At 47.3% G+C, this 10,524-nt stretch overlaps 1 protein-coding gene across 1 annotated transcript in view; it reads right to left on the reverse strand.

Annotated features, from left to right (window-relative positions):
- The window catches only part of ubqln4 (ubiquilin 4), a 28,508-nt gene extending 18,232 nt beyond the window's left edge, over positions 1-10,276 (reverse strand). The window contains exons 1-2 of the mRNA XM_088905158.1: positions 10,110-10,276; positions 5,644-5,795 (exon numbers count right to left, since the gene is read on the reverse strand). Coding sequence (XP_088761284.1) covers positions 5,644-5,795; positions 10,110-10,253 — 296 coding nt within the window. The 5' untranslated portion in view covers positions 10,254-10,276. The remainder of the gene's footprint in view (positions 1-5,643; positions 5,796-10,109) is intronic.
- Positions 10,277-10,524: the final 248 nt, after the last annotated feature.

Below are 10,524 nucleotides of genomic sequence, written 5' to 3' on the forward strand. Positions count from 1 at the left end.
GACCGGAGTGGACACTGCAGTTGCCCTCTTCACGGTCCTTTTATTCATTCGACAAAATTCTGCAGATCATGAAGTCTGATAATTAGAGACCTGAGAGACCCGGCATGTCCACAAGTATCACAATCACAAACAATACAAGTTTTAGCTCCTAGACTGTAAATACACATTCATTTCATAATTCACAGTCCTCGATGCAGGATAAGGCTAAGTCTGAGCTTGGCACAGTATCCACCAATTCCTGGTAACAGGAATGACCGAATATGTGTAGTTGTGCCTCAATTTACACTGTAATTATATTCTCACAGTGAAACAAGCATACAAAATAGTGCAAATCATGTAAGACATGGGGGAAAAAAAGATTTCGTTTCCATCCCTAAAAGATGACTTCCTTAATTTTTCCAACTGAAAAGGTTCCATGTGTTGCCGCTCGGATTCGATGACGATACTGATGTTGAGATGAGAATTCGGCGGGTCCACCTGGGGTGTGTGGGCATACCGACTCCATGCAGCTTGAAGTGGGACATATATACTATGCCTTGCAAAAGTATTCAGATCCTTTCAAAGTTTTCACAAGTAGCTGGAACTACAAATGACACTTGTGCATATTTTTCCAAAACAGTATTTTTATTGCAAACTCACATGCTCCAGCAGCCATTTTTTTTAAAGACAAAATCAGCAGAAATGTTAAAGAAAGTCAAAAATTGAAATACGCTGCTGGCAGAAGTCTTCAGACCCCACACATTAATATTTGGTAGAGCCACCTTTTGCTGCAATAACAGAATAAGTCTTTTGGGGTAGGTATTTAACAGATCTGCACACTGGTTAGGGGTGATGTTTGCTCACCAACACAGATTTGCGCTGGGGACTTTGACTGGGCCGCCCGAGGACAGTCACCTTATTATTCTTGAGCCAGTATTGCTCTGGCCCTGTGCTCTGGATTACTGCACTGTTGCAAGATGAATGTCCTTCCAGGATTCAGTGTTTTAGCAGACTGAAACGGATTTCCTTGCAGTATTTCCCCATACACTGCTCCACCCGTTTTTTGCTTCAATTCGAACAAGATTCCCAGTCCCTGCTGCTGATGAGAAGCACCCCCACAGCCTCATACCGTCACCTCCAAACTTCCTGGATAGTGTTTCCTGGGGCACTCCCAATGTTAGGTTTTTGGCACACATAGCACTTTGAGGTTCAGCCAAAAAGCTCTACCTTGGTGTCATCTGACCACAAACCTTTTCCCAGATCTTCGCTGGATCACTCTTGTGCTGTCTGGCAAATTCCAGACGGGCTCCGAGATGGTTGTTTTTAAGTAACGGCTTCTTTCTTGCCAGTCGCCCATACAGGCCAGTGTTATGCAGAGCTCTTGATACAGTTGACCGACGCACCTTCACGCCACTCTCAGCCACTGAGCTTCGCAGGTCTTTCGAAGTGATTGTGTTCAAAGTGAGTGCCCTCTCAGTGACTTCCCCCACAAGCCTCCTTCTTGTTCGGCTGCTGAGTTTTGAGGAACAGCCTTTTCTAGGCAGTGTCTGGGTGGAGTGATGCAGCCTCCATTTCTTGGCGATTGAGCCAATATTGCTAAGTGGGATATCCAAAAACTTTAAAATTTTTTGTACCATTTTCCTAGTTATGTATTTTATCACTTTATCTCTAACTTCCTTAGAATGCTCTATAGCATTCATTTCCATACGTTTCCTTCAAATTCACTGCTTGACCAATGATGCCTAAGCAGAACAGAACTTTTATCTACTAAATGTGTCAGATCATTTTATTGGTGCACAGGAGGCCAATGGAAAGGCAGCTCCATCCTTGTTAAGGCAGTTTCTGTGAGCACAGGGGTGTGAATACTCAAGCACGCCACGTATTGCAGTTTTTGACTTTCCTTAAGATCTCAGCTGACAAATAATTTGATCTTTAAACCTTTTTAAATGTTTGAGCAAGTGAGTTCGCAGCAAAAATACTGTTTTAAAAAGGATTGTGTAACATTTGTAAACCAGTGCATTTGAAAACTTTTAAAAAGGTATAAATACTTTTGAAAGGCACTGCATATACACTCAGTGGCCACTTTATTAGGTACACCTATCTAGTACTGGGTAGAACCCCCTTTTGCCTCCAGAGCAGCCTGAATTCTTCACGGCACGGATACCACAAGGTGCTGGAAACATTCCTTAGGGATTTTGGTCCATGCCGACTCGATAGCATCACGCAGTTCCTGCAGGTTGTTCGGCCACACGTTCATGCTGCGAACCTCCTGTTCCACCTCATCCCAGAGGTGCTCTATGGGATCGAGATCTGGGGACTGTGCAGGCCACTGGAGTAAACTGATGTCACTATCATGTCCGTGGAACCAGCCTGCGATGACGCCTGCTTTGTGACACGGCGCATTATCCTGCTGGAAGTATCCATTTGAGAACGGGTAGACTGCGGCCATAAAGGGATGCACATGCTCAGCAACAATGCTTAGGTACGCTGTGGCATTCAAGTGGTGCTCAGCTGGTATTGAGGGGCTTAACGTGCAACAAGAAAACATTCCCCACTCCATTACACCACCTCCAGCCTGTACTATTGACAGGATGGATTCATGCTCTTTAGGTCAAATTCTGACCCTACCATCTGCACGTCGCAGCAGAAATCGAGATTCGTCAGACTGGGCGACGTTTTTCCCAATCTTCAGTCGTGCAGTTTCGGTGATCACGCGCCAACTGTAGCCTCATCTTCCTGGTCTTAGCTGGCAGGAGTGGAAACCAGCGTGGTCTTCTGCTGCTGTAGCCCATCCGCTTCAAGGTTCGACGCGTTGTGCATTCAGAGATGCCCTTCTGCACACCACTGTTGTAAAGACTGGTTATCTGAGTATCTGCAGCCTTTGTCAGCTGGAACGAGTCAGGCCATTCTCCTCTGACCTCTCTCATTAACAAGGTGTTTGCGCCCACAGAACTGCCGCTCACTGGATGTTTTTTGTTTATCCTCTGTAAACGCTAGAGACTGAAGTGCATGAAGATCCCAGGAGGACAGCGGTTTCTGAGATGCTGGAACCACCACGCCTGGCACCAACAATCATACCACAGTCAAAGTCGCTTAGATCGCGCGTCTTCCCCATTCTAATGTTTGGTCGAACAACAACTGAACCTCTTGATTATGTCTGCATGCTTTATATGCTGAGTTGCAGCCACATGATTTGCTGTTTGTCTATTCGTGTTAATGAGCAAGTGTACCTAATAAAGTGGCCGGAGGGTATATTGCTCTACAGTATTACTACTGAACCACATTGTGGAAGGTATCAGAGTAATCTGTTAATTTAGGCTTTACCAAAAGGTATGTTAATACAGAATAAGGCTGACTTGCTTCAATGGCTGCAGCAACTAACTTCCTTCTATAGAGTAGGAGTATCCAAAGACATGACTAACACTCAAAGTGTGAAAGAAACTGCTTTCTGGGCCTGTGTGCTGTATGCAAGAGCTGGGAGAGCCTTGCAGTGTCTGTTCTGCGGGGCAGACCCAGCGCAGGCGTCTGTACTTATTGAGGCTCAATAAACACTGAATCGGCACAAGACTGTGTCCTGATCTTCTGTCCTGCTGCAGGATATCCCATAAGACAGCCCAACCTCCTCCTCCTGTTTCAAAGCGTTCTTTGCTGGATGTAAAGTCAGGTCCCTCAGCTACGCCGTTTTCTCCCAGGGCTGATACAGCGCTCCGTGTCAAGTGATCATACAAATCTCGTAGCCTTTTCTGGATTGTTGGCCTGTTCAATGCAACACGTTTCCGAGTTCGGTCCTTAAATCCGGCTGTTCAGCTCTTTCTCACAAATATTGAAATATTTTACTCTACTCTTGCCTCTTTTCCCTTCCCCACAGGGTTCTTGCCACAGATGATGACCCTTTACCTGTCCAACACTCCCCCTTCCTGCACTGCATTCAGCTAAAGGGAAACACTGTTAGCCAGTGATCACAGCCGAGAAAGGCAACCGTGGCGAGTCCACACCTGCCCACAGCCCAAGACAGCGTGATGGAGGGGATGGGGAACAGGAGCCAAAACAACAAGCTACACTGTGTGACAGTGAACCCACACCGTGTATGAAAATAACGGGTGACAATTAATTGTCCATTCATAAATGAAACCATGCAAACCAAGCCCGAGTGCACTGTGCTCCACAACCGCTATGAATCGGCCTCCTGTCTGGGTATTGTCTACACAGACTAAGCACAATCAATATGCGAGATTCAGGTTTCATACTGGGGCTCTGTGGATCTTCACTCTTCCCCGCTGTCAGTGCAGTACGCCTGAAGCATGCAGCCCTTATCTTCCCACAATGCAGGGGCTTAGACTGCTAAACTCCTCGATGGTGTGGGACTGTGTTGAATCCGATGTAACCAGTGGCTTTTACAGGACATCCGAAGAATCAAAGGTCTGTCTCAGCACTGCACCAAATCCCATCCGGATTGTGACTGTGGCACCTCCGTGCCTGACTGATCTCCTGTTCACTGCAGACAGGACGGCTGGAATTCCCCACCTGCCCTTCTCCAGCGCCACCCAGGGTCGTGTGCTCCAGAACTCCACAGGATGGTGACAGACTTCAACAGCTCGGGCACAGCCTCACCTGGACTGTGGCTTACATCTAGCTTCGTTCCTGCAGCCCCCCAAGAGGCTGGGACAAGCATCTTCTCCAACTTGCCTTATCAGTGCTCTTTTTTCGTAACACCTGATGAGTCTCCATGAGCATGAGCTGCACCACTGTGTGACAATGTTGTGAACACATCCATTTGACCGGCCAAGAGCTCGTGCAGACTCCCTCATGCCACGACCTAGCACACCACCTCTGACAGATAGCAGGACATCACAGGGGGAGCACTCGGAGTCCCACCCTATAAATTGCTTTAAGCTTGTAAAGTGGAAGTTTATGTAAACATAAGCTACTCTGGCAACAAGTCAGGTATCATTATCACAATTACAGAAAAATATGTCCAACATAAAATAAGAGATGAGTAACAGATATTAGAATGTCAGTTAAGTAGAATTTAATTATAATTAATTTAATTGAGATCATAAGTCTCAATAGCCAGTGACCATCTAACTATGGCTATATCAAATACTTAAGACACTAAGATCGAATAACTTTGCTATTAAGTAGGGTACTCATTTAAATGCGTTTAGTTACTCGGTAAAACACCCACATACCCAAGGAAAACTATGGCCAATTTCAGGAGACATTAAAGGAGTGTTCTAAAACTGGCTATAGCAGTGTCAAGCCCATAGCCTTTAGGGACAAAGATAATGGTTCAGTCAGACACATGCAAAAATTATTGAATTGAAAACAATTTTATTAGGAAAACTTAAGCAAAGGAGAGCTTTGGGTAGTGAGCAGGAATGATGTGTCTTTGCTGTCCCTGTTGGATTGTCTAGTCCTCATCCTGTGCCTTTTTATTCCAGTTCAGCTCTTAACAAGCTAAACGTGCCCATTACTGGCTTAACTGGACCAGTTCAAGAGTTTTTCCTAGCTCTTCAGGATCTGCTGCATTAACGAGACTTAGAAAACCCACAGACACACTGACCTCCCCAGGATTAAGACTGGAAACTCCTGGCTTAGACCAGACTGACTTAGACTTGGTTCTGTAACTGGGATGCACTGGTTCTGGAGCTGGAACCCACTCACTTGTGCGCGGTCTTGATGACAAGGTGCACAGTCAGGCCATCCTTGATGCCATGCTGGTTCAGAGTGTCTCCGTCCTTCAGGATCTTCCCAGCAAAGATCAGAACCAGCTGGTCCTGCTTGGCTTTGAACCGCCGGGAGATCTCCTCCTTAAACTGTGGACACAGGGAGAGAGGGGTGAATGAGGGCAAGACCAGGATAAGTCTTTCAACACACGTCCTCTGGAGAGGAATGGAGACGCAGGCCAGCTTGAAGATGACAGGACAATTAGACGATGATCACAGTACGTCTCCATTGCTGGATATATTAAGAATGACAACTGTTTTGAAAACAAAAGTGTTCCTATTCAATTATTCATAAAGCATGTACTTCCTCTTTTACACACCTGAAGTGCCGGTCAAGATGAAAATAGTGGAATTTCAGAAGAAGAGCCCTAGTAGATAGCACACTGTAAACTTTAAGATGAAGGCAGCAGATGACAGAAATGCAAACATCACTTGGGGGTGAAACAGCTCAGAAGAAGCAAAAGAAATGAGGATCCCTTAAACTAACGTAAATCTAATTGCCTTTGCTGTCTTTAAAACTTCCAAGGTTCAAGAGCTCAGGAAATGATGATTTTAATAAATTGGTCTAGTCAAAGTGTAGCTGGGCCAAGTTCACCTTTCTCCAGCTGTGGTAAACTGCATAACACTTAAGAAAAACTTATGAAGTCTATCACAGCTTGATGTTGCCTCCCTGCCAATTATTAAGCCAGGCAAAGCTGAAGATCACAGAAGAGAGGTTCGATAAAGGTCATGGAGCAGAAGATTTCCTGTGGAGCTGTTTTACACTGCTAGCAGAGGGAGGGATAAGCACGCATCTCTGCTCCACATGCATTTAGTTCCCTATTCTTTCTGTTGATTTTCGAAACACAGTCTATCATTATCTTACATCAGAACGTTAACAACCTCCTTGAGCGTTTTACACACCAAAGGACCCCTTCAAGTACTGGACTAACAACCTGCAACTGATTGTGGCAGGTGGTGTCAAAGCTTTGATTTCGTCTTAGTCTATTCTTGCTCCAGGGCTTCCTAACCCTAGCCCAATGGCTTCCGTTTGGTTTTTCAGCTAGGCTCTGCTTAAAAACAAAACCTTCCTTTAACTAACTAACGTTTTCATTTTGATTTTAGCTCCGAATCAAAGATTGTGTGGGTATCAGGCCACTCAAGCATTTTTGCCACCATCATGATATTCTAAATCATTTTACACCAGACCACAATTAAAAAGCACAAATCAAAAATTACAGAGTGAAAGGCTTAACAAAGTGACAGACCACCTGTCAGAAAAATCAGAAGACATAACGAAGCCAGTAGGGAAAACCCTACAGTCCTCTGTGAAGAGCCGCTCTTAAGAGTGTGTGCTGGTCTTATTAAGCAGAGGTTTCGTAGAGACTCACAGGGCCCCTTTCAACATTAGAGCGCGAGTGCACATGACCAGCAAGCCTAGCCCTGGAGCGAGGGAGGACCTGGCGGCTCAGATCTCTGCTAACACCTCCCTACAGATCCAGAAGAACACTGGATCTCTCCCACAGGGTCGAAGACTCCTGCCTGAGTATCACAGCTTCACGACGTCTCCCCATTAAGCCAGAAATGCAGATGAAAATCTTTCCTGCAGCCTCACCGATGTGATTCCACCCATTCAGCACATCTTATTCCCCCCCATGGGCCACTGCTCACTTTCCTCCAGGGAGGGCAGAGATGCATCTTCATTCACTATTTCCACAAAATACCAACACCGTGGAGTGCTGCAGCACAAACAGCCAAGCTCCGAGGCACAAGAGCCAGCGAGGTTACAGACGAGAGGCCATCAGCTGCGTTAGTCTGTGAATAGCTTCATGTCCAAGGACCTCCCCCCAGCCCTTACTTCACAGATTCCAGGAAACCTGCTCCTGCGATGTGGCCAGATACTCACCTCTAATCATCTACCTAGAACTTCAACAGCCAACATTTCCAAGAGCATTCCTCTGATGTCTTAAATACAGGACTAACCTCCGGTAACTACTGTCACAGGAGACATTAAGCTGGGCAATGAGGTCTCCTTAATACAGCCGATGAATTCACTGAATTTATACAGCACTTTTCACTTTAAAGGCTCCCAAAGACACATAGAAAAGGGGACCAGGATCAGGTGGAAAAGTGAGAAATTGCTCCACCAACTGAGATAAGGGGGATCTTCATGTAGGCTTGGACAACAGAGCCAACAACTGGACTGTAACGCATGGTGCCACTGGGACCTGTAATAGACCTCAGTCTGAGGTCTCACTCAATGGACAGCAGCTGCTACAGCACAGGGCCCGTGATCACCACACTGGGGCCCTGGTCTGGCAGTTGCTTACACTTGCAGCACCACAACAGCAGTCTGGATTCCATAGTCCCAGTACTGATCAGGCCAAACCCAGCTCGGCTTTTGAGTGCAGATTACATCAGGCTACAAGGTGGGAGCTGCTGCCTGTCGCTATTAATGTGAAGGGCTTTCTTTTAACTGTGGCTCGTTGGTCTAGGGGTACGATTCTTGCTTAGGATGCTAAGGACCTGCGCCTGTGGCTGGAAGGTTGCCGGTTCAAATCCCGTGGCCGGCAGAGGAATCCTACTCTGTTGGGCCCCTGAGCAAGGCCCTTCACCCCAACTGCTCCAGGGGCGCTGTACAATGGCTGACCCTGCGCTCTGACCCCAGGCTTCTCTCTGCCTATCTGTGTGTCTCATGGAGAGCAAATTGGGGTATGCGAAAAGACAAATAGGGCTATAGGGCTAATAAAGTGATCTCATCTTATCTAACTGGTTCTGTGTGCTTCCCTCTACTTCCCTACTGTTTACCATACACCCATCTATTATGTGTATTTATTTGGGTTTGTTGTTCTGTAAAGTGCTTTGAGAAGCCACTTTTATAGGCGCTATATAAAAGTAAAGTTGATTATTGTTATTATAGTGTGAGATGAAAACCCGTGAAATTTAGCCTATATTTGAAGATAGAGTTTCCCCTTAAAAATCACTTCCAGATTATTAAGGAACATGTGAAAGAAAGTCTAGGATGTACCCATCTGCTCCCAAGAGCTCAAAACGAGCTAGCTTAGTGTTAGACGGAGCACGGAGACACAGGACATTAGTAGACCTCTGACAATGCACAGAGAGACCTTTCACACCAACAACAGTACAGCAGGTCACGCAGGGGCTCGGTGCATCACCTTTTAAAATGGATGACAACTAACTCGTGTAACTGACATGATGTCAGTTAGCTGACATGTTTAACGGGGAAAAAGGGCTCATCTTCACAGACAGGGGACAATCGCGCTATTGCAGAGCTATGAACCTTATGACGAATCTGAACTTTGGAATAAAAAAAACCCGATTCGCCTTGAGGTTCTGAAAGCTTTAGATGACACGATCTTACCACCTTTCACGTGAGCTTTAGTACACATTTTTCAAAATGACTCAGCCTTTTGCGCCATAAGCCAGTTTCACCCAAGAACAGAAACCTCAGCGGAGGACAGAACACGAACCGACGAGCAGGCCGGTTCCACTAATCACGGCGATCACAGGTTCCCAGGTGAAAGACCTGCGAGACACTGTCCCTCACCCCCCCCACGCAAAGGTGATGCCGTTCAGCAAGTATCTTATAAGACCAAGCCGATCTTGATCGAACAGCCAGATACTGGGTCCTGCAGGCGAGTTTTGGCCACGGCTCGTTACGGCATAGATAGAAAACTGCAATCTTCCATTCAGACTCAACTCCGTGAGACGTGAATCGGTCACGTCCCACCCACCGCAAGCCAAGATAACCACTCGATGGAAAAACCGGCACCGAGAGGCTACCTGACCGCGCAGACGGAAAAATCAAACCCCCACGTCTGCTGCAGAGGTCTGCGGAGCAACAGGCGAACAGCAGAAACCAGCTCCCCACCTCTGGGTTAGCGGGGGGATCTACAAGCCCAGGCTGAACTCCAGGCCTAGTGACCCGTGGACCGTCTCACTATCGTGCCCGTTTCGGCCCCCAGTCGAGAACATTCAAGGCGCTGCTGTCGCCCGCAGGCCTATACAACATCCAGGGGGTGGGGGCATGGAGATCAGCATTCAATTATGAGCGCTGATGTTTCAAAACAAGAAGGGATCTGGGTGAATTCAGCTTTCATGGCGAGCAACTTGTCAGACGTGTGACAGCACGCAGTCTAGGAGGGCTCTGTCGGAGCTTTTCACGACTGGGCACGGATCGCCCGCCAGCTTTAGATGAGGCACCCCGGCTTATCCTCCTGCTTCCCAGACATTTTACTCTGGAGGTGGAAGTATAAGAAATGGAGGTGGGCGACTACAGAGGTCCGTCCCTCCCGTGCCATTCATTTCGCAGCGCCAGCTCCAGAGACACCGAGAAACACGCTGACGCGCACCCGACTGCGGCGACGAAAGACACAGACACATTTTATAACGAAAAGGGTAGACCTGTGTAACCGAGGCATCCTCCACGATCGCAATTTCCTCTTTGTCCTTCGGGGTTTTGACCGTGACCCTGATAATATTCCCTTCCAAGGCGATATTTTTGTTATTGTTGTTGTTCACGGGGTCTGTGCCGCTGCTGTCCGCCATCTTTACTCCTCCTGTTATCACTGAGTCACTGACGAGCAGCCTCGAGCCGGCAAGAGGTAAGAACCCCCCCTCCGTGCCCCTACCTCATCCCAGCGCCCGGCCCAGCGCAACGGCCTCGCTTCCGCTGGGGGGCCCTCTGGCGGCGAGGAGGAGGTATTACACCTCAAACAATTGTTACCCGTTTTCCCGAAAGCCATGCATGACACCGGAAATGGCCACATCCCGGCGTCCATCTGGGAGCATCTTGTCCATCGCAGGTTGCACATAAATA

The sequence above is a fragment of the Atractosteus spatula genome, chromosome 25 (assembly GCF_055471065.1).
Source record: "Atractosteus spatula isolate fAtrSpa1 chromosome 25, fAtrSpa1.hap1, whole genome shotgun sequence".
Classification (NCBI taxonomy): domain Eukaryota; kingdom Metazoa; phylum Chordata; class Actinopteri; order Semionotiformes; family Lepisosteidae; genus Atractosteus; species Atractosteus spatula.